Source organism: Columba livia, chromosome 22 (assembly GCF_036013475.1).
Source record: "Columba livia isolate bColLiv1 breed racing homer chromosome 22, bColLiv1.pat.W.v2, whole genome shotgun sequence".
NCBI classification, from domain to species: domain Eukaryota; kingdom Metazoa; phylum Chordata; class Aves; order Columbiformes; family Columbidae; genus Columba; species Columba livia.
Window position 1 is genome coordinate 5,558,181 of NC_088623.1, and position 22,191 is coordinate 5,580,371.

General features: G+C 57.3%; 1 protein-coding gene across 7 annotated transcripts; it reads right to left on the reverse strand.

The window, feature by feature from the left end:
* Positions 1–473: 473 nt before the first annotated feature.
* KCNC4 (potassium voltage-gated channel subfamily C member 4) lies at positions 474–22,120 on the reverse strand. 7 transcript variants are annotated; one of them, XM_065038852.1, is made up of 6 exons: positions 22,008–22,120; positions 19,139–19,482; positions 16,534–17,281; positions 12,286–13,222; positions 11,006–11,194; positions 5,957–6,619 (listed from the first exon to the last, which is right to left on the reverse strand). In XM_065038852.1, the coding sequence occupies exons 3-6, from the start codon at positions 17,182–17,184 to the stop codon at positions 6,483–6,485; spliced, it is 1,914 nt and encodes a 637-aa protein (XP_064894924.1). In that variant the 5' UTR covers positions 17,185–17,281; positions 19,139–19,482; positions 22,008–22,120; the 3' UTR covers positions 5,957–6,482. The 7 variants fall into 7 exon arrangements, with proteins under 7 accessions (XP_064894925.1, XP_064894926.1, XP_021153929.1 ...); XM_065038853.1 differs by lacking the exons at positions 5,957–6,619; positions 22,008–22,120 and adding an exon at positions 474–1,756 and having other exon boundaries at positions 19,139–19,600; XM_065038854.1 differs by lacking the exons at positions 5,957–6,619; positions 19,139–19,482; positions 22,008–22,120 and adding exons at positions 474–1,756; positions 18,211–18,737.
* Between the last annotated feature and the right edge of the window lie 71 nt (positions 22,121–22,191).

Below are 22,191 nucleotides of genomic sequence, written 5' to 3' on the forward strand. Positions count from 1 at the left end.
AGCAACGAGTGTGGCCACAACATCTAGGCAATGCTGCTGCTGAGCTCCCCATCCTGGAGAGACCTTCTGATCTCTGAACTGCCTGAAAGGAGCTTGGAGCCAGGGGGGTCGGGCTCTGCTCCCCAGAAACAAGCGCCAGGAGCAGAGGAAACGGCCTCAAGTTGAGCCAGGGGAGGTTGAGGTTGGATTTAGGAACAATTTCTTCCCCAAAGGGCTGTGGGGCATTGGAACAGGCTGCCCAGGGCAGTGCTGGAGTCACCATCCCTGGAGGGCTGGACAGACGGACATGAGGTTCTCAGGACATGGGGCAGTGCCGGGGGTGGGGAATGGCTGGACTCATTGGTCTTGAGGGGCTTTTCCAACCAAACCAATTCTGTGATTCTCTGATCCGTGCAGCCAGGGCCACCCGGGGTGGGGACGGGGGTTTGGGGACACACAGGGAGCAGCGGCAAGGACACACAGAGCCATGCGGGTCCAGGAGCTGCCTCAGCTCATGAGGGTCTTTATTGGAACTCCAGTAGGGCAGGACAGACGGAGGCATGCGAACAGGACAGACGGACAGGGGAGGAGTATTGCCTTGATCACAGAGATACGGAGCAGCGTTAGAAAGACACTGACCCTTCCAGGCCAGCCAGCTTCACCCCCCTCACCCACCTATTGCTTCCCGTCCCCGAACCGACCCGCTTGTCACCGCCATCTGCTCAGGACCTGCACCCCAAGGTGAGCACCCGTGCAGGGGGGTGACAGTGCAGCCACCCACCTCGGCACCTTGAGCGGAGCCTGCGGATCCCCGGTGGCCATGAGATGATGGAGGGGTCAGAGCGGGGTGCAGCCGTGGGCAGCGATGTCTCGGGGAGCAGCTGGCGAGGCTCTGGAGGTGTGGGGGCGAGGAGCACCCGAAAGCGTGGGTCAGGGGAGGGGGCAGCCTGGGGGTGCGCTGGGGAGCTGGGCTGGCAGCAGGCAGGGGAGTGGGGTCACCTCCGGCACCCCAACGTCCCCTCCCGGCCCCGCTGCCCTGCGGCACCTCTTGGGGGGGGACCCGGCTCACAACCTCCCCCAGGCCACGGAGCTGGCAGCCAGAGCTTTGGGCTGCTGTGGTGGGCAAGGAAAGCTCCTTGGGGAGAGAATCCCTTGGCCTCGGGGAGAGCGTCCCTGGGGGAATGCACAGGCCAGCCTGGGGGAGAGCATCCCTGGGCCTGGGGAGAGCATCTCCCTTGGGAAATGCACCCCTTGGCCTTAGGGAGAGCATCCGTGGGGCACTGCACATCCCAGCCTTGGGGAGAGCATCACTGAGCCTTGGGGAGAGCATCTCTCAGCATCTGGGAACACATCCCTTGGGGAGAGCATCCCTTGGCCTTGGGGGAGCCACCCTGGGCTTTGGGAATAGCATCCCTTGGGGAACGCATCCCTCGGCCTTAGGGAGAGCATCCCTGGCATCAGGGAACACATCCCTTGGGGAAAGCATCCCTTAGCCTCAGGGACAGCAACCCTTCCCCACATGGAACGCATCCCTCAGGGTACACATCCCTCTGCCTCGGAGAAGGCACCCCTTGGGGAGAGCATCCCTTGGGAAGAGTGTCCCTCGGGGAGAGCATCCTCTGGGAAGAGCATCCCTCAGGGAGAGCATCCCTTGGGAAGAGCATCCCTTGGGAAGAGCATCCCTCGCCGAGGCGCCGCCTGCATCCAGCCGGGGCTCAGGAGAAGGTGACCACCTCACCCTGGGGGTAACTGGAAGAGAGGACGTCTTGGCAGGTGTCTGCAATTAAAGACACAAGCATTAAACATGCCGTTAGACACCAGCTTCATTTGCTGTTTGTGGAGAAATAGGAGAGGGAGAGAGAGACTGAGCTTCCAGGGGATCCAAACTTCACAGGGTGCAGAAAATAGAGTAGCGAAATGGAGGACTAAAATGCTGCTATTTCGTCAGTAAATCAGGCAAAAATGTTTTTTCAGATAGACCCAGAGATGGACACTTGGGAAAAGATTCTCCAAGAGAAACCAGATGCGGGGTCAGCGCGATTTTGAGGGTAAAAATGAAGAGCAGAGGGAAGAAGTTCATCCCCGCTGCAGCCCCGTCCTCCAGCCAGCTGCTCCACACCAAAACTTCCCAAACCAACCCCAAGCCAGATGTCCCAACGCCAAGCCTGGTGCATTAATATCCCGCAGTGTTTTCCTTGTCTCTCTCTCTCTCTCTCTCTCTCCCTCTCAGTCGTTATCATTGAATTAATTAACATTGATTGGAGCTCTGAGTCACGGCACCGCCTCTCCCCGTGTGCCAGGACCCGGGTTCCAGGCGAGATGGGGAGACAGCGCCTGATCCACCCGATAAACCACAGAGCTGCCCTTTCCACCCAGGGATTCTGCTGCACAAACCCGACACCAGCTCCTGGCCGCAGGTTTGACCTGACTTTCCCCCCTGCAAACCAAACACAGCTCCAAAAGCATCTCATTTTCCCCAAAATAAAGGTCTCATCCTCCGTCAAGCATCACTGCTCAGTGCCTGGACACGGAGGCATTTCAAAGCCCCACATCCCCAAAAATCCCCTTGACATTAAAGTCCCTAAATCACAGGCTTGCAGGAGAGGCTCCCACCTTCCAACCTGCCACAATGGACCAATTTGGGGTCCCAGCAGCAATTTGGGGACCGGCACTGGCCACGCACAAAGCAACCGCTACGAAAATGTGACCTGTCCTGGTTCAGTCGCTCCTGCGAGCAGCTGAAAGCTCTCGGCAGAGCTCTTGGCAGCTGGGAACGTTCCCGTCAGGCCGATTGATTTACCAGGGACACCACTCGGCTTTTAACTCCCTTCTCCTCCTCCCCGTTCAAAGCCATTTGGTGTGCGAGCTGGAGCCCCGCCGCCCGCATCCCCGGGGACCAGCCCCCGAAAGCGGCTTCCCAGCCTCGGGAAAGAATGAGCACAACTAAAAATAAGTAACAACAGCCAAGATTCTTGTTGTCATTGCTGTTGTTTAATCGCTGCCCCCCAGACAAAGCCACCAGGAGAAAATCACCCTCCTGTCTCGGTTTATCATCACCGGCCCCATTCTGGCCGGTTCCAGCCCTCTCCCTTTGGGGCCACCTTCCCAGCCCCAAATTTTCAAGGATTTTTGAGCTCTCACAGTCCCAGTTTCCCCCTATAAGCATCTCCCCAAACACCCTTAAGCGCTCCCTCCAGGGTGCCAACCTCCAGCTGCTCTAGCGATCTGTTTGCAGACAAGAGACTCAGGAGAAAGCACCAAAAGCCAAAAGCGTTGGGAATCACAGCCCCAGCCACCCAGGGCAATTTGCAGGTCCCTTCTCTTTTCCCCGCTACAGCAAGAGGGGGTTGAAGAGCCGGCAGAGCCCACACCGCGCTCCCCAGATGTTGGAGTTCAACATCTGCATCTCCCACAGCGCCCATCGCCGCGGGCCACCGAAAAATGGGGCATTTTGTGACGATGGAGCAAAATCCAGCAGCTGCAAGGACCAGAGGTGCTTCCCTGGGGGGGGGTCGAGAGGAAGAGCATGACCCGCTCCCCAGCAGTCCGTCAGATAATTTTGGAGCCTCCATTTACCTTTTCATGGGGGAAAAGCATAAGGATGGATTGCCTGGGGCGGAGGTAACAAGATAACAGACTGGGAGCTGGGAGGCACCTATTTATAAGCTCAACTGCATCTTATTTTGCATCTGCCTCTGCTCTCCCGTTCCTCGTCAGCATGGGCAAGGGATGGGGTTGCTATTTATTCAGATTCCTCTCTTTTTTTTGCCATCAAATAAGCGCTGAGGATGTTTCCTGGCAGCGCTGGGGAAGCCAGGACCAGGCTGCTTCTGGGTAGAGCAATTACTCTCTTGACATCTTCACCTCCCGCCCGGCTGCTTGACAGGCCTTTCTATTTTCTCAGCTCTTTCAGGCATCTCCCGAGAAACAGAGCGGTTGTTGCAATAATAACAATTAATACTTGCACGCAAGCCGGGATGGCAGCGCAGCGTCCACCCAGTGTCCCAGGAGCTGGGGGGGGAGGACAAAGCTGCTGGATGATGGAGACGGGGGATCTGTGGACAGCAAAATGATCCGAGGCTGGAACAGCTCTGCTGGGGGACAGGCTGAGAGAGTTGGCGTGTTCAGCTGGAGAAGAGAAGCTCTGGGGAGACCTTAGTGTGGCCTTTTAGTGCTTAAAAGGGGCCGGTAAGAAAGATGGGGACAGACTTTTCAGCAGGGTTGTTGCGACAGGACAAGGGGTGATGGTTTTAAACTAAAGGAGGGAGATTCAGGCTGGACATGATTAAATTGTTGGCCCTGAGGGTGGTGAGAGCCTGGCCCAGGTTGGCCGGAGAGGTGGTAGATGAACCATCCCTGGAGACATTCCAGGCCAGGCTGGACGGGGCTCTGAGCAACCTGATTCCTGCTCATGGCAGGGCTGGGATGGGGGGCTGGGAAGGTCGTTCCCACCTGTCCCGACGGTCACTGCACACCAGTTGATTTATTTTAGATTTTATTTTTTTTAAAATGCCATTTTAAGACTCGAGCACCGGCCTCCTATCGATTTATTCAGTCCGACAAGAATAAATCAAACAACCTTGCTTTCTCCCGCTGCTTTTCGCCTTCACTGGAACGTGCACTGCTCGCCAGATCCCTAAACATAGATAAGCGGCTGGGAGGATATTCGGGGGAAGTATCGTATATTCTTACTCTATTCTTATCCTATTCTCTAGGCAGCCAATTTTGGCCACTGTTTGAGATAAAACCTTGGCTGCAGAGATATTTAGCGGTCTGCTCTTCTGATCCATTACAGTTCCCCTTATAACCTCATCCAGGGGATTAACCCCTGCTAACTCACCCCAAAACCAGCCAAGACCCCGCCTAAAAATAACAAGATGCTGTTTTCCCTCTGCTGCATCCCCCAAATCGCTTGTTCAGGAGGAGGTGGGGAGGAAGAGGGAGAAGATGCGATGGGTTTTTCAACAGTTTGGTGCCTCCCACTGAAATCCCTCCGTCTCCCATTTGGGGCCGGGTGGTTTTAGAGGAGGTTTTTGCACATTAGTCATCCCTCCAGCCCGAGTTGCATAACACCACTGCTAAAAATTGCATCCTACCGGCTCCATGGCAGCTCCCAAATTCAACCCTCCTTGCTCTGATGGGGATGAGGGGTTTTTTGGGGCGTTCACATTGGATACGCTGGGATGAGCTGATGTGGGAGCCTGGGGGGGGTGGAAAGAAGATGGGATCTCTAGGGGTCTGTGGCTGCGTCTGCTCCAGGGTTAATCCTCTGCTTCCGAGATAGTCAAACCCCAAAGTTTTGAGTTGATCTGCTGCTTTCTGTAAGGGACAAGGCAGCAGAGATGGCTTTTCATGCCTGGCTTGTCCCCAATGTCAGCGCCTGACCTTGGTTAAATCATTTATGATTCAGAGGCCACTGAAATCACAAAGGGTGACCTTCCCTCCCGCACGGGCTGGGATATTCCAGCTCCTCCTGCTGCCAGAGGAGCCGCTCGAAGGGGAGGATGCTCAGAAAAGCACCAGGACGGTGCTGCCTTGGGCGGTTCACGAACCCGCTGCGTTACCCCAACTGTTTTGTGCTGGAATACCCTTTAATTACAGAAACTCAAGGGATGCAGCTACACCAATGACACACGGTAAACTGGTGAATCACCATCACAGCACAGGGGAGGGAACCACTGCAGGACATCCTGGGCAGCAGCGGGATGCAGCTCAGCCTGATTGCGCCCCAAACCCAGAGAAATTCCATCCCTGGCACCAGGGACCTACATTCCCCTCCCCACCACCCCCCAGCTCTTCATGGAGCATCCACACATCACCTTTGCCAAACCCCTTATCCCAGCCCTGCATCTCCAAAGTGCCCAAGTCACCTCCAGCCCCGGGAGCACCCCTGGGCTTGGATGGAGCAGACACAAACCAGGAGGAAATGACTGTGATTTAGGCAGAAAAAGGCACAAACCAAGAGGGGAAGCACTGCTGGGCAGGGAATAGAGGTTTATTCATCTGTTGCCTCCAGAAACTTGAGGCTGATATTTAAAATAAAAAAGAAAACACTAAAATTATGTGAACTCAGCCACTTCCAGCACAATGATATATAATTTTGTGAGTCAACATGTCCTTGTTTCTACCACCCTTTGCCCAAGTGCAAACAGCCCACGGGAAGGAGGGCTCGACACCGGCGGGAATCGCATGGGTTGGGTCCGTTTATTTTGGATGAATAAGGTTTCAAGGGTGAAAAAATAATAGAAATAAACACTGAGCAAACCCTCAACCCAGTCCAGGGCCGGTCCCAACCACACGGACACGGGACAAGTTCGATGGAGACATCACACGTCCTGCAAAGCGGGCGGGGGGACACGGCGGCTGCCGGAGAAGATCAGAACCTGCTCCTCAGCGGTGGAGACGTCCCAGCTTGGTCCCCTCCGGTCACAGCCGCGGGGACATGGGGAAAGGGGGGGACAGTGCGACAACAACACGAGAAAAGCGGGATCTGGGTGGTGTTTTTATAGGATGGAGGGGACGGGAGAGCAGGGACGTCGCAGAGGACAGGGAGAGCTGCAGCGGGACGCCAGGGGAGCCAAGGCCACCGTGGATCCTGCCACACCATCTATGCTGCTCAGGCTTCGGGACTTTCCATAGCCTTGGTGGAGAAAACGGACAGGTTAGAGCCAAGCAGCTTCTTTCCCAAGGCTCGGAATGCAAAGAGCAGGGGGGGTGAGCGTCGCCCCATGCGCCCCATTTCTACCCACCAAAAAGGATTCAGAAAGGGTTTTTTGATCCAGACCTCCCCTTCCCTCCGTGCCCAAGGGCTCAAGAGTCTTCAGTGTTGGGAGATCAAATTGTTGGGTTTTGTTTCCTAAACTGCTCGGAATGAGGAATGAGTCTGGGGATTTTGTGGGCTGAAGCAAACAGGGAAAAGCAGCAGAACTTGAAGAAATATGGGATTTGGAAGGAGTTATTCCCCCGGCTCTGGTTTTTAAGCAGCAAGCTGCTGCTGACACCTTTCTGTACGGAAAGAAGCAGGTTGACATGCTCATTATTTTCCATAAGAAATTGCATTAAAGAGTAAATATTCCTATTGCTTTAAGCATGGGAGCCCTTCACGCTCCCCTAAAGCGCCAGAAGTTGCTCCAGCTTTTATTGAAAAGCAACAACCAGAATGCGCTTGCAGGTCAAGAGCCGCTTTTCTTTCTGGGAAGACACTAAGTATTTGCACTGAAAATTGGACTTTTAGGTGCAAACAGCAGCGGCATGCAAAGGCAGCCCCGAGATCCGCTCTGCGGAGTGCCACAGCTCCGCTGCCAAAACACGGAACGCTAAGGATGCTCCTGGCCGTGCCGCGCTCGCTGCGTCTTCCCCGAGCAAGCAGACCCAGCAGCACCAGCAGCACCAGCAGCACCAGCAGCACCAGCGAGCTGCGGAGAAGGCGAACGCGTGCGAGCGAGCGTGTGTGCGCCCGCGGGGGGGATGGGGGAGGCGGCTCCTGACAGCAGAAAAACAAGGTGATGGATGGTCCCTTCACAGCGCCAGGCTCGGAAAGCGGCCCCGACTGGGGTTAATGGTGGGTTTTGGGTTCTGCTTCCATGAGAAGGTTGTGCCGGTGGGTGCTGGCCCGGCTGGGTTTGGGCTTGGGTCAGGGATTAACGTTCACACCGGAGCGACCACGGCATCGCCCCCTAGGAGGATGCTGAGGCTCCTCAGCATGGAAAAGGCTCCGCAGCGCTATCTCTTTCAATCTGATTTTTATACACCCTTTTTATACCTTTCTCCCCACTCATTTCCCAACCATGGGATGCTCGAGATTCTTCAACCCCTTCCCAAATCTCAGCCCCCAGGAGATGCGGCTCCTCCAGCTCCCGGGGGACTGAGGCCTGTCTGCCCAAACCTGTTGCTGATTCAGCAAAGCTCTTCCAGTCCCCGCAGTGGCAGCGAGAGCAGAATCAGGCCCCCAAGAGAAGAGCAATTCCCTTATGTATTGTTTGGCAGAAATCCATGCAGTGAGCGAGGAGGGAAGCGAGCGCACCCGGAGCCGGGGAGCCCCATCCCGAGCTGGGGGTGTTTCCCTCCTACAGCAGCTGATGCAAAGACCCCTTGTTCTCCCCCAAAATACCCCAAAAAGCTGCATCGGGCTCATCCCTCAGCAAACCTCGCTCTTTTCCTGGGAGCGCTGAGGCTCTTTGAAGAGCTCACGCGTTTCCCTGCCACCCCGAGCCACGCACATGGGAAGCAATCATGTCGAGATGCAACCAGCTCCTGAAAACCTGGGGGCACCGATGCGTCCAGCACCCAAAAACATTAATGTGGCAGAGAGAATTTATGGGGCTGGGGCTTGCTGGAAGCCACTTTGGGGATGCAAGGACCTGCTGATGTGGTTGAGCACTTTATAGGGATGCTCTTTGCCCTCTTGCTCAGCTCATGGAATAGAAAAGGATGGAAATGGGCACGGGAACAGGGCCAAAATTGTGCTGCTGGTTTCGATTAAGTCTCAAGCATCACAGTTTGGGGCAGCACTTTATAAAGGCGCTGGGTTTCTCCAGGCCCCCTCTGCAATAGGACTCTGAAGACAAACCTGCCCCAAGCCCAACACTTGGTTTTCTCCATCAGTTTAATCCCAAGCCCCGCTCACAGGAGCGCCTGGGCGGGAGATCAGGGCTCCATCCCTCGAGGCCACTGCGGTTTTCCACCAAACTCATGGCCAGGTGCCACCACACAGTCAAGCTGCAAAGCGCCGGAGGGTTGTGCTCTGCTAATTACCATTGATGCCGTTCATTAATGGAGCCAGTATCCCAGCAACTCGCATAGGTGCTAACCGAGGTCACCGGGATTGCTTTAGAAATGGGTTTGTTGCCAAGAAGCCATATAGAAGCATCTTATAAACGGAGCGGTGGGGCAGCAGGTGAGCCTGGGGGGCTCTTCCCCGGGCCCTGGCAATGCCACGAGCGAGCGCCGCGGCTCCCGGCACACGTGCACGGTGACACACGGAGCCAGCAGCAGATGGGGACGGGGTAACGCGAGCAGGCGGCATCGCCCAGGAACGTCTGTGCTTGTTTACAATGGCGGCCGGGGGCTCATCTGCGCTTTGCATGTCCCCGTGCAAACGTGGGCACGTCTTTGCTCCCCGAAATGGCCAGTGTCACCAGTGGGTGCTCGTGCGAGCGTCCCCATGCTCAATCCCACCCCGGCCTTTGAGCTGCCCCAAGGAGAACAACCACTGGAATCAGGCTCGAACCGCGACAGGTGCCGAGATCCGCAGCGTATTCCTGAACCAGCTCCATCTCCTGATCCCCACAGCTTGTACAGACACCAGTACCTGTCCCAGAATCTGACAGATGGCCATCAGCAAGTCGGGCTCAGAACCAAGCTAATCTCAATTTGCAGAGCTGCCAGCATCCCAGTACCAGAACAAACAGCCTCAGCAGGAGATAAATCAGGGCCGAGGGAAGAGGTGCCGCTACGGCTTTTGGCTGGAGCGCAGGAGGCTGCTTTGTCCCCCCGATCATCTCTGGCCACCACTAACCCTGACCACACTGGAGCGTTTCTCCAGGGAAGACACCAGCCCCGGGCAGCGTGCACCGGTCCATCCCCAACAGCCCCAGCAAGATGCAGATATTGAGATTTTCTTCCCCAAAGGTCACCCAAGCCCCCCCTGGACAGCAGATCCCCCTTTCTGCAGCTGCAAGCTCATTTCAGCAAGATGGGGGTAAGTGACCCACATCTATTTTTAATCATAAAAAACACTCTGACGTTTGCAGGAAAGGCACCAGAACAAACCAAGAAAGATCACCAAAGTGCCCTTTTGAATAGCTGCTGCTGTCACAGTGCGTGAAATAAATCTCCTGGCCTCCTGCAACCAAGTAATGCAATTTGGGAGCCCAGCGAAAACATCATTGGATCCTCAGCCCTTAGATCTATTCTGGCTCTTCTGGCTTCAGCAGGACCAAGCTCAAATGCTTCAGCTGAAGAGATGCCTGACTTGAGCACCTTGTAAGGATGAAGATCAGCACTGCCTTTCATCCCTCTCCTTCATCCCTCCCAGCTCAGCATCCCCCCAAGTCTGGAGCGGGGTTAGAGCCCACGCACCTCTTTGCATTAGTAGACATTAAGAAAAGAGACCAACTTCACAGACCAGCTTCACTTCCAGAGCTACATCATACCACACCACCCTGGACACAAGAAAAACTGCAGAACTATCAAAACTGAGCCTTGTTCTAAGAGTTAAGCCAGCAATCACGGGGTTTGTGGCTTGAGGTAGGCACTGGATTTACCCTCCCAGGGACTGGGGTGCTGGGAGATGGGCACAGGTGGAGCAGAGGAGGCTGGTGCCAAGGGACCAGGCTGAAAAGGAATGTTGTTTTGCCTTAGGAAGAAGAGTTTTGTGTTTTCCTGACTCGTCTCCCCCACAGTTTCCCATAGAAAAGCTCAACATTTAGCACAGCTCCCTTTCCAAAGCCCGAGGAGACAGCCTTCCTGGCAGCCCGGTGCTTTTGGCAAGACAGAACTTGACACATCGCGGCTCCCCACGCTCGAACCCACCAGAAGACATCAGAGGGGGAGAGGAAAGGAAACACCTGTGGACTCTTTTCCCCACTGAAAACCTTTCAACCACCTTCAGTCACAACTTCACCACCTCCCCAGGAGAGATGTGCTCCTGGCTTCACCCTCAGATGGGTGACAGAGGCCCAGGAGATGCTGGGGCACCAAGGAGCAAAGGGACAGACTTGTCCCCAGGGAGACCATGGGGTCACAGACCCCAAATGGTGGCAATCGAGGGAGAAGAACTTGGGAAGGAGAAAACAAAAAGGGTAGAGCTCGCATGGAGAGACGTTGTGGACAGAGATGGAGCAGATGGAGAGGCAGGAGGACAAGTGGATCTGAGCAGAGGACAACAGCCAGGCAGGATGGGGATGACCCACAGTCTCAGATCGATGCAACAAACCTCCGCCTCACCCTCCCCAGATGTGCAGCATCTCGCCATCCCCAGATGTGCAACATCTCACCCTCCCCAGATGTGCAGCATCAGCCGTACCTTTCTGGACGCCTCCGTCCGCTGTGCAGGAGGAGAAGTCACCCGTGGCCAGGAGGAAGCACGTGGAGGATTTCTTGTTCTTGTCGCGGGTGCTGGAGCGTCGCATGGGCCGCTTCTCCTCATCGGTGGGTGACAGCGGCTGCTCCTCATCTGACAGCACCACGTTGGCCTCACCGTTTTGCTTCGAGTCTGCAAGAAGGTGGCAGAGACCCATCAGCAGATGATAAACCCAGAGGACTAGGTGCTTGGGGTGGCCAGAAAGGTTTGCTTAGACCACTCAAGGAAGCAGAAGACCAGATTGCAGGTGGCCCTGAGCAACACCCACAAATTCAGGTGCTGATCCAAGCCTGGAAACACTAAATTAGAGTAACCAGGGAGCAGGACCATACCAAATTTTAACCCCAAACAGCAACTCTGATTCCTGCTGAGGGTTATATACCCTGCGTGAAGCCACGGAGGGTTTGCCACCCTGGTCTTTGAGACGCACCCACCTAATTGGTGGGAATTAGCTCTCCAAAATCCACACAGGCTGCTCAGGTCAGTGGTGAAGTGCTAATTGATGTCACCTGACTCTGGTTCATTAGCTGAGATGATGCTTTGGCAGGTGAGGGTCTGGAGCTCCTGGAGCAGCGCTGGGTTGACCTGCTCTTCCAGGACAGTGACCCTGCTTCCCTCTGCCAGGGCTCCTGGGGTGTGCAGGCATGTGGAAAAGGGAGATTTATAAAGAAAAACACCTCTCTGGGGCATGTGGAGCTCCCTGTGTCCCCAAGGGGGAAGGAGCATCTGTCCAGATGTGCAGCTGCTCAGGGCTGACCCAAGACATGGCCTTTCCCCCAGTGCCTGGAGTGGGGATCTTGATCTGCAGCATCCTGGTCCACCAATACGGCACCAAATGCCCAGACACCCAAGGGCCCTTTCTGCACCAAGTTATCATCTTATATTTTTTGCATTTCCAAGTATTTTCTCCTGACTGCTGTGCTTTGAAGAACATGGTCTTCAAACACGGGATTAACAGATGAAATGTTTCATGTAGATGAGGTTCTTAGGGACATGGTTTAGCGGTGGACTTGGCAGTGTTGGGTTAATGGTTGGACTCGATGATCTTAAAGGTCTTTTCCACCCAAAAACATTCTACAATTCTATGAAGTTCTCGCCAACCCAAGAGCTGGGAGCCATGTGCTGCAGCAGGACAGGCCCCTGGGACATGGGGAACCCAAAGCACCACCCCTGGGGGCTCATGGAGGTCTCCCCCTCGCTCTGCCCCACCGCTGGGGTCTCACCTGACCGTTTCCGCTCAGACGCCCCCTCCTCTACCGCCAACGGGCAAGTGTCGCTCTGGGTGCTGTTCCGGGGGGAGTTCTCCTCGGATTTGCAGTAGGTAGGGGAGTCCAGCGGGGCCGGACGGGGTATATGCTTTTTCTTCTTCTTTGGCAGCTTCTGCTTGGCCATGGCCAACGAATAGTACATCCCAAAGTTATTGACAATGACGGGCACGGGCATGGCGATGGTGAGCACCCCGGCCAAAGCGCAGAGAGCCCCCACCACCATGCCCGACCAGGTTTTGGGGTACATGTCGCCGTAGCCCAGGGTCGTCATCGTGACCACGGCCCACCAGAACCCAATGGGGATGTTCTTAAAGTGAGTGTGGTCGCTTCCGCGGGGGTCGGACGTCTTGGCTCCGATCCGCTCGGCGTAATAGATCATAGTGGCAAAAATCAAGACCCCTAAGGCGAGGAAGATGATGAGGAGCAGGAATTCATTGGTGCTGGCCCGGAGTGTGTGGCCCAGCACCCGCAGACCCACAAAGTGCCGTGTCAGCTTGAAGATCCGGAGGATCCGGACAAAACGGACCACTCGTAGGAAGCCCAGTACATCCCGGGCGGCTTTGGAGGACAGGCCACTGAGACCTACCTCCAGGTAGAAGGGCAAGATGGCCACGAAGTCAATGATGTTGAGCAGGTTTTTAACAAAGAGAAGCTTATCTGGACAGCAGATGATGCGAACCAGGAACTCGAGGGTGAACCACAGGACGCAGACGCCTTCGATGTAGGTGAGGATGGGCTCCGTCTCCACTTTGCGCGTCAGCAGGATCGTCGTGGTGTTGCCAACTACGAGGGTCTCCGTCACATTGACGTCGATATTGAAAGCCTCGTGCGTCTCCAGGCAAAAGGTTGTGATGGAGACCAGGATGAAGAAAAGTGAGGCAAAAGCAACTACCTGCAAAAGTGGAAATTAAACAGACCGTGAGCTGGTTTGGGTCAACTTTCCCTCTTTGGAGGAGAGCAGTGATTTTATGAACCACTGTTACAACTTTGGAGCAGCCTGAGACACACTTCTAGTGTCATCTGCCCTTGGTACATCCCTTCTAACCCCTACTAGTGAGTGGCGATAGCAGGGATGGGAGAAGTCCTCATTCAACACCGCAGGAGCTTCACTGCCACCACCCACTTCCCCAGGACCAAGGATGGAAAACAGGGCAGGTTCCCTGGACCTGCCCCCATGGGTTGGCACTGAACCTCAGTGTCTCGGGCCATCAGGCTTGGACCTTTCTTCAAGTCCTACAATATGTACAGAGGAAGGTGTGCTGGAGTCCAGCTGGAGATGTCCCAGAGATGACAGTGATGAGGATGGAGAGAGACCTGCAGCAGCTTGGCTTTGGATCAAACCTCCGCTGGGAACACCCGTGAAAAGGGACCTTTGAAAGGACAGAGTCAAAGAGTTTTCCCCCACATTCATCCCAAACCCGCCAGAGGAGATGTTTGCATCATTCGCAGCTGTGAGGTTTGGCCTCTGGAGGTATCAGAGATGTCCCCTGCCTGCTCAGTGTTGGATGATGTCCCCATGAGCGGTGGGACCAGGAGGAGAGGAGCAGGCAGAGCTCAGCATCCTGCTGATGCCTGGACCTGGTGACACCCACCCAGGTGTCCCCATTTCTCCCCGACCGGTGAGACGCTGCCACGTGGCCTTGGCTGTGAGCGAGGAGGGGATGGCGGCACATGCTGCAAATTGCCGGCTGTGTCAGAAAAAAAACCACAACAACGCTTTGTCGTCCCCCCATCAATCCTGCTCAGCCCTCCTCCCCGCCAGGATGAGCTCATGATGAGTCCATTACCCAGAGCATCTGTTTCCAAGAGCCCCCGAAAAAAAAGCATACGATAAAAAGGCTTCTGAGCAGAAAAGCTTTTCTTCTACCGTCCTCCAGCACCAAACCCCAGTGGGTTTGGCCTCCTGGGAGCTACAGCACCCTGTGCTGCTCACACCCTGAGCAGGATGCGACTTTTGCTTGTCGAATCCACCTGACCAGCACCCTGAGCTGGAGACGACAGCCCTGGCTCCTTGGCCGGAGTGAATCAGCAGCAGAGAATCAGCCTGAGTCACGCTGGAGAAAGAACTCGTCCCCACACACGGGCAGAGATGTGCCGGCAGCCCTGAGCCTGCCCACAGCATCCTTGAGGGGTGTCCCCAAGGGCAAACCCCCGCTGGGTCCCGCACAGAGAGCATCAGCTCTCCAAAAGTTAGGCGTGAAGTTTAAGCCAGGCTTTAACTGATGGAGAAGGCTCTTCCCCCAGTCCTGCTCGGGGATGGGCTGGGATGCTCCGTTCCCCTCTGGACCACGCGCCGTGATGCTGCTCTGCAGCTCTTGCCCATCAGCCATGTGGAATTTGGGAAGCAAACCCAACAGCAAAAAGCAGGATCTCAAAACAAGGCCGGTTTAAGCAGACAAATATGTCTACACAGTGGTGTTGCAGTTGAGGGCTGAGTAGCGTTCCCAAGTTTCCCCATATGGGGAATCTCAGGGAAAGATGAAGGGTAAAACCTCCGACTCGAAGCAAAGTAGGAAGAAAATAATTACCAAGGAGGAGGGTGAGAGCCGGCAAACCCTCAGCCCTGCTGGATGAGCCGCGGAGGTGAGAGCTGATTTAGCCCCAGGAGCAAAAACAACCTCTAAAAATAGGAGAGTCAGGTTCACAGCCAGTGCCAACCGCCGTCCCCCCAAAGCCAACAGTGCTGCTCCAGTTTTGTGTCAGCTGAAGATGTGAGCTGAGATGTCTCAGCTCAGCTTCGGCCTCTGCTCCGAAACTGCCTCAAAAATAAAATCAAAATCTATCTATACACCCAGTGGCCACCAATACAGCACCAAAATCCCCACCAAACAAGTTCTCCAGAACTCTGACACCCTCCTCCTGCTTCTGCTTAGCAAACAAACACCTTTCTGAGAGCAGCTCAGCACATAGGAAAAGCAGAATGAAATAACGTGAAAAATCTCAGTTGAATTCTTCTGCGTGGGTTTCTTTTTTAATTTGGAGTTTTGCACCACTCGGTGCGTCCCTCGGAGGCAACGAGCCCTCGGAGGTGGGCAAAGGATCGGGCACCCTGTTCCAAATGGGAAAAGCTCCTGCTGCCCAAGCATCCTCTGGGTGTGTTGCTCATACGTTTGCTGCAAAACCATCGCTCTGCCAAACCGACCCCCTGCCCCGCGCGCCGCTGGTGGGTGTGAAATGCCAGCGGGATTTCTTACCGTGGATGGGGTTTTTTTACACCTCTAAATACATCCAGAACTCATTTAGATCCCAAATGCCTCTATGTGTGCGTGTGCAGCGGGTTTATAAACTGGGCAGGATGGGGATTGGGGGGTTGATCTAAGAGTAGCTGGGAGAGCAGACACCGGCACAAAATAGTGCCCGAGCCGGGGGGGAGCCCCAAAATGCACCTGGTTTTGGGGAAAACACTCCAGGAATGTTGGTATCTGTGGGTCGGGATTGTCCGTGTGTGCAAAGGAGGTTTTGGGGGGAGCTCAGCATGTGTGTGCTCGTGCGTGTGTACGTGGTGCACCGGGTCCCCAGGGATGTGCATGGATGAAGGGGGTTGGGGTTTGTGTGTGTGTGTCACCAGCAGCCGAGCGCCTGCGCTGGCACGTGCTGGCGGGGACCGTGTGCTGCGTGTGGGCGGCATCAACACGGCGACGGTGGGGACGGGACGAGGACACGGGGGGCCCACACGTACACATGGGGTGTCCTTTGGGGCTGCTGGAGAAGAGGAGCACAAGATCCTCAGGGACAACCACCAGGATGGCGTTTGCTCCAGGACCCAGTTCGGGTGCCAGGGGGCACCAGCCCTATTCCCCCCATCCCACATCTTGTCCGATAAACGTGGGGTTTGGCGTTGGCCACGCACACAACCCCACGAGAGGAACCTGAGCAGTCCTCCTGTCCTAGAGCACCCTGAGACTTTGCCAGGGCTCAGCCTCCTCCTGACAATCCCTCATCTCCGTGTGCCCAGCAGCACCCAAGGGTGCAAAAGGGGCAGGGAGTGGCCTTACCCCCCATTTCAGCCCAGCTCCCCCAGACACAGTACGCTGGGAGGGGAATGATGGACGAGATCAAGGTGTCCCACAAGACAAGGGGGATGGCTACAGGGGGACCCACGTAACCTACCAGGAGAGTCCACCCCACCCATGGGGACGGGGAGACAAAGACACAACCCCAGCACCCATCCCGCCTCCCCGCGGACGCGTTTCGGGAGCTTACCCTTGCCGCCTTGGACGAGTAGGGATCCTCAAAGAGCGCCCACATCTTGGGCTGCCAATTCCGACAGCAGCCACCCCCTCCAGCAGCGCCCGCCGCCCCCGCTGGCCTGTCATCCATGCCCAGGCGTTGAAGGGCCATCTCCCTGCCCCCTTCTTCTTCAGGCTCCTCTCCACCACCCCCTCCACCGGGCTCGGGACTCTCGAAGATGTCCAGGGCCTCTTCGGCATCGCGATGCTGGCGGTAGGTCATCCAGCAACAGGGCTCCACGTCCGTCTCGTCGATGCCCCAGTAGGTCAGCTCCTCCTCGAAGAGCGGCCCGCAGATGTCCGCGGGGCAGTGCAGCTTCCCGGTCCGGTAGTAGTTGAGCACGTAGGAGAAGATCCCGGGATGCCGATCGAAGAAGAACTCATTGCTTTTCCCATCAAAGTCAAAGTTGCTCTGGGCATCGGGGTCGGCCAGCCAGGCCAGGCGGGTGCCCGGCAAAGTCCGTAGGGTGCTTTTGTAGGTCTCATGCCGGGTGCCACCTACGTTGATGGTGATCTTGTCCGACTCTTCCCCTTTGCCCATCTCTTCCTTCAGGCATGTTTTGGAGGGTGGTTTGTTCCCAGACTTGCGTCCACGGTAGGAGGAGACACACACGGAGCTGATCATAGATTTCGGTGGCGGGGAGATGCACGCGACGCGCACCCTTCCTCCGGGCGAGGAGCTGGGGGTCGGCGGAGGCGGGAGAGGGGGGGCAGAGATGGGGCTGGGGAGGGGAAAAGGGGGTTCAGACTTGGCTCTGGCGTCGCGGGGGGTGCAGGCTGGAGCCGAGCCGGACACCGCTGGCTGCAGGGGGACGGCAGGGGAGGCTGCAACCTCCACCCCCTCCAAAACCACCCCCCCGAAATAAAACCGCCCTAAAGCAGGAGCCAGCCCAGCCCTGCCGGGCAGCAACAAGTGCAGGCGGGAGGGGGCAGCGGGCAGGGCGGGGGGGTCCGGCAGCCCCGGCTCCGCCGCGGGGGGATGTGGGGAGGAGGAGGATGAGGATGATGCCGCCGACAAGGAGGGAAGAGCGGGGGGGGGCCGAGCCCTGAGCCTCGCCGGGCTGCGGGTCCCCCCGCCCCGGTACCTGCAGCGCCAGGCGCGGGGGGGCCCCTCCGCCCGCCCCTCCCGCTCCGCCGGCTCCGCGCTCCCGCCGCCCCCCCGGGGCCGGGCTCGGGGATTGAGGGGGGGGCCGCAGCCGGAGGGCGCCTCCCCGCTTCCCAGCGGGGAGGGGGAATGGATGCGCCCCCTCCGCCTCCCTTCCCGTTCCCCCCCGCGCCAGGCCCTGCCCTCCCCGGGGGGCTGCGGCGCCGTGGGGGCCCCGCTCACGCGTGGCCGGGCCGGGGGGGCCTGTTGCGCCCCGGCGGGGGCGGGGGAGGCGGCGGGGGCAGCTCCGAGGCTCAGCGGGGAAAGCGCCGCCGCTTCCCGGGGCTTTTCTAGGGGCTGGGAGCGAGCGGCGGGGTTACAGGAAGCGGCACCGCCCCGCCGGGGGGCCACGGACCACCCCCCCCCAGCGCCCAGCCCCACAGCCCCTCGCTTCTGCCATCCCTCCCATCCCCGCATCCCTCCCTGCATCGTCCATCCCTTCATCCATCCTCCCATCCCTCCATCCCCTCCGCCCCCAGCCCCGCCGCCCCCCAGGCACCGGCTCACCTCCCCGGGCAGGTGATGCTCTGCGGGGGTTCGGGTGTCAGCGAGGAGTGCACCCCAGCCACCCCAGCTCCGCTCGGTGCCGGAGGGGAAATGCAGCCCGGAGCTGCCTGCGGAGCTGGAACCAGCTCTTGGCAGAGGCTCCAGCAGATCCCATCCCTCCCTGGCTCGCAATCCCTCGCTCACCGAGAGGTCAGGAGAGACCGACCCTGAGTGTGGGGGCCGTGGCCGGGGGGGGGAACTGGGCGCCTGAAGGCAAAGCTGACCCTCCTGCCCTCCCACCCCACTCCCTGAGCATCTCGCTGTCCTCTTTCTGCTCCTGCGGGAAAGATGTCCCTTCCCCAGAGCTGCACCTGCGGATGCCGAGGCCACCAACCCCCACAGGGGTCCTTCCCCTAGACCCCCCTCTTTGGGGGCTCTTACACCCCCGGGGTGCTGGTGACACTCAGCCCCATCTCCCGGGGCTGGGGAGGAGGTGCGGAGCTGCGGTGCCCCTGGGGACAAGCCTGTCACCACGGCAAAGACCTGAGGGACCCAGTCCTGCCAGCACTGTTTATTCCTGCATTAGCACTGCAGGTGCTGGCGGGGGGGATGCAGGTGGGTGCTTTAGGGTCATAGGTGCGATCCAAGCCCAGCTCAGGCCCGGTTTTGGGGGGGGGGGGGGGGGCTGAGCTGGGGGTACAGCTCATGGATAAGGGGTTGTTTTTGTTGCAGGGCAAGGGGTTGGTGAGTGGGGGATGCTGCCCCACTCCAGCATCCCAGGACTCTGTGGAGGGTCCCCCCCAGGTCCCCTCCTCACCCCCTGCCCAGGTTTGCCTCCTCAGTGACATTCTCCTCTCCTTACCGAGGGGGTGTTGGGGGTGGATGGGGCAAACGCTCCACCCAAAAAGCCACGAGGCGTGAGAGCCACGCTTAAAGAAAACAATCTTACCACCAAGCAAGCCCTGCTCCAACTGTAACTGCAACTCCACAGCTTCCAGGGCCGGATCCTGAGCGGGGGGAGGCTGGTGGAGCTCGGCACCCAAACCCCCCCGGGGCTGCACCAGAGGGAGAGCCTGGAGCCGGAGGGAGAACCGTGCTGGAAAAATCGAGCCTTGCATCACTGGCCAGGCATCCTCATCGTCGGTAACGCGAGTTCGGCCAGGAGGAAGGAACGCGGCGACCTGATGCTAATATTTTATCCGGCGACTTTCATCCTGGGGAAGATCTTCATGCACCCGAGCGCGGCCGCTCCTGGGGTGGGAGGAGGTGGCCAGGCAGACAAATGGGTTGTTTCTGGGGAAGGAAGAGATCTTTTAGCCAGCAACACCCGCCCAAAGCTGTCTGCTCTCTAAATATGCCTTCGGATTTTTAATGTCCACAAAAAAAAAAAAAGAAAGAAGAGAGAGAAAATAGAAAGAGCTTGATGAATAAGGGCCTTTCTGGAGCAAGAGGGAGTCAGTTCTGCAGGGACCTCCTGCGAGGCTGAAGGCATCTCAGATAACATCCAAGCGAAGGATGGAAGGAAGAGCAGGACCTGGAAGATCTCAAGGAGGATCAGCTCCAACCTGGGAAGCCACCGCCCTTGGGTGGGCCCTAAGGGTGTGACAAGGGGTCTCTGGGTCCCCCCATGTCCCAGCACAGCACCCTGAGCCCTGCCCATGGCCTGGGACACCTTGGCACATCAAGACCAGTACCATGAGCCATGGGGTGCTGGGAGGGCTGGGTGGCCTAAAGGAGAGGTTGGGGACATGCTGGGATCATGTCCCCATCCGTGCAGGGATGGATGAGGAACGTGGACTGCAGGGAGCTTTGTGCTTTGGGGTGGAGATGGACAAATCAACCTCTCCAGGTCCTTCCAGCCCAGGATTCCGTTGTTAAAAACATGACATTGACCTCAGCAACCCCCTAAACACTCCAAGCAAGGTCTCTTCCCCTCTTCCCTTCATGCTTTTGGTGGGACGGGTCCATCTCAGCTCTGTGGGTGGTGGCACCCACAGGGTGCTGGTGCCACAGAGCTCTGGGCCATGAGCCCCAAGGAACTTCTCTCTTGGAGGTGACTCTTCCCAATGAAATTGTCACAAGCCATGGCAAGATCCATCTCTGCCTCTGCCAGGGGAATTTTTCAGCTGAAATCCCTCATTGCCAGCCGAGCACGGACATTTGGGCTGCACAGGTCGCAGCTCCGTCCCATTGCAACCTCTGCCTAGACAGAGAGGTCCCTCAGCCCCCCATCCCCATGAGGGGCCTGCACCCCAAATTCCTCCCATGGCAGCGAGTGGCGGAGGCGCGGTGTCCCCGTGCTGCTGTCACACAGTGCCACCTTGTGGGTCCTGCCACCCAGGCTGGAGCCCGGGCGAGGACAAATACAAAACACTGGTGACAGAGGCTGTCTCGGGTCTGGCGGCGAATCTGGCTCCATTCACGGCATCGCTGGTGTAATTTATCCCCACCAAAGCAATTAGGGAGCAGGAGGAGGCCGGGCGGGAGTGGGGATGCTGGTGGCACCCAGCTGCCTTTGGAAGAGGCGGGAGCTGGAGCTGTGCCTCAGTTTCCCCGTCTTTAAGAGTCAGGATAACTGTCTTGGGTTTTCTTTCCAAGCTAGCAGCAGCTCCACCGTGTGTCCATACGCTGGTCCAGAGCTGGTGTGAGCTGGGATGCCCAAAAACTACCCCCAGATCCAACAGCATCAGCCACTGCCTCCCACCAGGCTCTGCCTCACTGTTATAGGAAATTCAGTACTTTTTTTTAAAGTATGTATTTATCTTAAAGTTTACATTTTCTCTATTTCTCTGCATCTTTTTTCCAGCCCCACAAGGGTCAGAACCCCCTTTTCAGTTTGCTTCGTTCATCTGTTTTGTGGCTCTGGAAGCTCGTGGTTTCTGTACCCCCCAGACCCGCTCTCAGCCCTTTGTGGGGTGGATGGAGCTGAATCCTGCCCGTTCACACCCCCGTCACCTGGGGCTTTCCCGCGGCAGCCACTCGCCCAGCAAACCCCAGAGGGGCACCAGAGCTGCTGGGGGGCTCTGGGTTTGCTCTGCAGGCAGCTGCCCCATCTCCCTGCCTGGGAAAAGGAAAGGCGATCAAACACAAACCTGCAGCTTCTTCCCCAGCGCAGAGCAGCACGGGAGGGCAGGGGTTGAGGCCACACAGCTCATCACAGCCGTGAGCGGCACAAGCGGTACCATGGAGCCCACTTTTCTTCCCCCCTTCCTCATGCTCCCTTGGGGCTGGGTCAGCCCTGGAGAAGCCAAATGAGCTACAAAAGCTGGGGGGGGAGGGAAGCAGTAGTCCCGCTCCCAACCAGGCCTGAACTAAGCTCATATCCAGCAGCTGAAGTCATAAATCAGAGAACGATTTTGGTTGGAAAAGCCCCTCAAGATCATGGAGTCCAACCATAACCCAGCCCAGCACTGCCCCATGCCCTGAGAACCTCATGTCCGTCTGTCCAACCCTCCAGGGATGGTGACTCCAGCACTGCCCTGGGCAGCCTGTTCCAATGCCCCACAGCCCTTTGGGGAAGAAATTGTTCCTAAATCCAACCTCAACCTCCCCTGGCACAACTTGAGGCTGTTTCCTCTGCTCCTGGCGCTTGTTCCTGGGGAGCAGAGCCCGACCCCCCTGGCTCCAAGCTCCTTTCAGGCAGTTCAGAGATCAGAAGGTCTCCCCTCAGCTCCTGTTCTCCAGACTAAGTCACCTGGGGCTGCCGGAAACCTCTGGTCCTTCTCCAGGGAGGGTCTCCAGACTACCAATACCTCTCAGGATGAGCTGTCAGCAACATTAGCAGGGCATTGTACAGAAGAGCAAATGCCACATCTTACCAGCTGGTGTGCCTCGTAATGCCAGTGTGTACTGGTTGAACTGGTCCGGGATGGGAGATCACTTCCGGGATGCTCCTGAAGCAGCTGAGCCCGAGCGAGTCCCTTTCAGGGGCTGGTGCTGGATGGAGGAAGGGAATCAGAGGATGAGGGGACACAGAAGGACAATGGTGGTGACAAGATAGAG

Bases quoted from the DNA above. Each gene is read 5' to 3' on its own strand.
- KCNC4 (XM_065038852.1), bottom strand. From the start codon at position 17,184: ATGATCAGCTCCGTGTGTGTCTCCTCCTACCGTGGACGCAAGTCTGGG. The intron at 13,223-16,533 runs GTAAGCTCCCGA...CCACTTTTGCAG, and splicing joins ACTCGTCCAAGGCGGCAAGG to GTAGTTGCTTTTGCCTCACT. The intron at 6,620-11,005 runs GTACGGCTGATG...TTCTCCACCAAG, and splicing joins GGACGGAGGCGTCCAGAAAG to GCTATGGAAAGTCCCGAAGC.